Source organism: Lactuca saligna, chromosome 2, assembly GCF_052625555.1.
Source record: "Lactuca saligna cultivar CGN05327 chromosome 2, ASM5262555v1, whole genome shotgun sequence".
Classification (NCBI taxonomy): Eukaryota; Viridiplantae; Streptophyta; class Magnoliopsida; order Asterales; family Asteraceae; genus Lactuca; species Lactuca saligna.
Window position 1 is genome coordinate 151,292,508 of NC_136418.1, and position 2,759 is coordinate 151,295,266.

A 2,759-nucleotide genomic window follows, 5' to 3' on the forward strand; every position below is an offset into this window, starting at 1 on the left:
ATTGTCATCACTATCATGAACCACCTCCAACTTTACCTTTTGCCCAAAACTCAATTGAAGATTAGAGAACGATGAACAGTAAACAATGAGAAAGGAGCAAATCGGTGACATAAATAAAGGGGAAGATGAGCAAATCGGCGAAAATCCATAAACTTTATCACCAAATGGATGGAATTTGAATCTTTCAACCTTCATCTTTTCATTTTTTATCAGTCAGCCTTCAATCAGAGAGGAAGTATCGTGTGCAATAATATAGAGCAATTATGGGAGAAACAAGTATACCAGTTGTAACGTACGACAATAGACAATCGATAATCAAAGAACAAGTTCAGAGGCAATGATCATATTGAAAGATGATCGAACAAAAACGATTTCAACTAATGAGGATTGCTTATAAAAAGAAATATTGAACGATTAGTTTTTTTAAAAGTCAATACGTCAAAAAGTGTTTATCACATTGATAAGTGTTTTTAGAACTAGTATTTTAAACCCCTCAAAAAAGAGCTTTTGAAAAGTCACATGCTCCTTATTTTTCAAAAATGCTTATGACTTATACATCTAAAATAACTATAAAATGATTATAATAAACAATATTAGTAGTTGTTAATACGAATAAGAGAAACTCTCTTATAGCCATTTCTATATGTTCAATGTACTCTACAAATAGCAAATACATAGAGTTTATTAGTTGAAGGACAGTGGTTTGACAATGGTTATTTATTTATTTATATATTTTTCTTGGTTATGGGTGGTTTTTAAGACAACAAAGTGATGGTATGAGGGGTGGGGGATTTCAATAGTTTGATAAGAAGCAAGCAATTTGGGTACTTTCAAGAAAGGATCCCGATTGGGAAATCTCCATAGAGTACACATGTTTATGCTGATTGTAAATTTGTAATAGAGTACACATGCATCAGAAAACAAGGTTAAGATTAAGAAAAAACAAATCACCAAAACTTAAACCAAAAGTCAAAGTGAGTCACTAGGATGCTTGATAATCCTCTGTAAAACCACAGTCCTAGCTCTCCTTATTTCCCTTATACACTTACTCGAATGCTCACTCAAATCCTCAATTGTTTTTGCAAATACACTCACAGTGTTCTTCATCTCCTCCACCACCATCCCCACCGCCTCCTCGTCCTCTTCCCTCATGGCAAAATCCGCATTCCGCAACATACCTTCCATTTCAGTCCCCATTTTGTCAACAAGAGCTTTGATGTTATCCAAATCTTTGATCACAATGTAATTCCCGATCTGCATTGCACTCATCATCTCCCTCTGATCTTTGAATTCCCGTTCATACTTTTTCCATAACGAGTTAACCCACTTCCCCATTGATCCTAATGGCACGGCGGCAGCTGCCGCCAGTGCCGTTACCAATGGTGGAGCAGCAACGGCGGCCGCCACTACTGAGCAAATCAGGACTGTGCTAAAGGTGGTCACGAATATCACATTGCTCAATCTCCTCCACGTCTTCATTGATTTTAACTTCTTATCCACTTTACCCTTTTGAATTTGCAGTTTCTTTAACATCGTAAGTTGCTTATAGTAAACAGTTTGAAACAATTCGAAGAACTCTACTGAAAACGGACTGTCAAATGCTTTGAATTCTTTGAGTTGCTCTAGGGTATTTAAGTGATTAGTATCTGAATCGTACTGGTTAATTGCAATTTGGAGAAATGATAAGGTAGATCGAGCATTTTTCAGGCAATTCTCAAGAGATGTGCAGAAATCGAGGGTTTGTATGCTAATTTCGAAGTAATCTTCAACCAACGAAAACAATTGGTCATTGTCCCAAATGTCCTTTTTGCATTCAAGTATGACTTTGACTACTTCTTGATTCATATCGAGTAAACTTCCGGTGACTTCACGGAGGGAGTCAAGAGAAAGGGAACGGACCTCGACGCCATCGGCGAGGGTGTTAATTACTCTGCTTGTTCGGTCTTGGAGGGTTGAATCGAAGGACTGAAGCTCCGAATCCGTTCGACAAGCATCTTGGTAGGAGTCTAGATCTGGGTTGTGCTCCGAATTCGACATTGATGAAGATGACGCCGACAACGACGCCGATGCACGATTGTTGGTTGAATTTGTGCTAAAAATACAACCCATCAGAATCGGAAGCAGATTGTGGGGTTTACACCCAAAATACTTGAAACTGGAATAGAAGAGTGGGGAGCAAGCCTGGAGGATCTTTTATCAGTCAAAGATTACATAAGCTAAGCTTTGTTTTGCCTTCGGATAGAAAGCTCAAAAGCGTGATTTTAAATATTTCTATATATGTACTTTTCTTATTACACAATACACACATCAAACTATATTAAATAATTAAAAAGATCATAATGACGAAAATGCCCTTCAGTTAACGGATAAAACTTAACGGAGTTAGCAATAAGGACCAATCGTCAAAAATTTTGAAAGCACAGGGACCATCTATGAGATTTTTAAACCACGATGACTAAACTTCAGAATTTGGAAAAACACAGGGACCATTTATGATGTTTTTTCTAATTCTTTTGTATATGTTATAAAATAATCCATGCTTCCGATTGATATTTAAACTCAATAATGTTTGAGTTAAATATTCAATAATAATGCTTAAGAAAAATGTAAATCTTACATCTTTTTCATAAGGGTACTGATAATTCCAAGGAATGTTCTAATACTTCCAAGGAATAATTAGTAAATAGACTATTCTACCCTTCAATTAATTTTGAAGAAAAGACAGGTATTCAAATTATAAAATGATTCACCTTTTTTAC

The 2,759-nt window shown here is 36.0% G+C and overlaps 1 protein-coding gene across 1 annotated transcript; it reads right to left on the reverse strand.

The window, feature by feature from the left end:
• Positions 1-800: 800 nt before the first annotated feature.
• Positions 801-2,232, reverse strand: LOC145032085 (UPF0496 protein 1-like). The gene has a single exon (XM_078980762.1). It carries the CDS (start codon positions 2,107-2,109, stop codon positions 970-972), a length of 1,140 nt encoding a protein of 379 aa, XP_078836888.1. The 5' UTR covers positions 2,110-2,232; the 3' UTR covers positions 801-969.
• Positions 2,233-2,759: the final 527 nt, after the last annotated feature.

What these genes read in the sequence shown, in the direction of transcription:
- LOC145032085 (XM_078980762.1), bottom strand. Translation starts at nt 2,109, where the DNA reads ATGGGTTGTATTTTTAGCACAAATTCAACCAACAATCGTGCATCGGCG.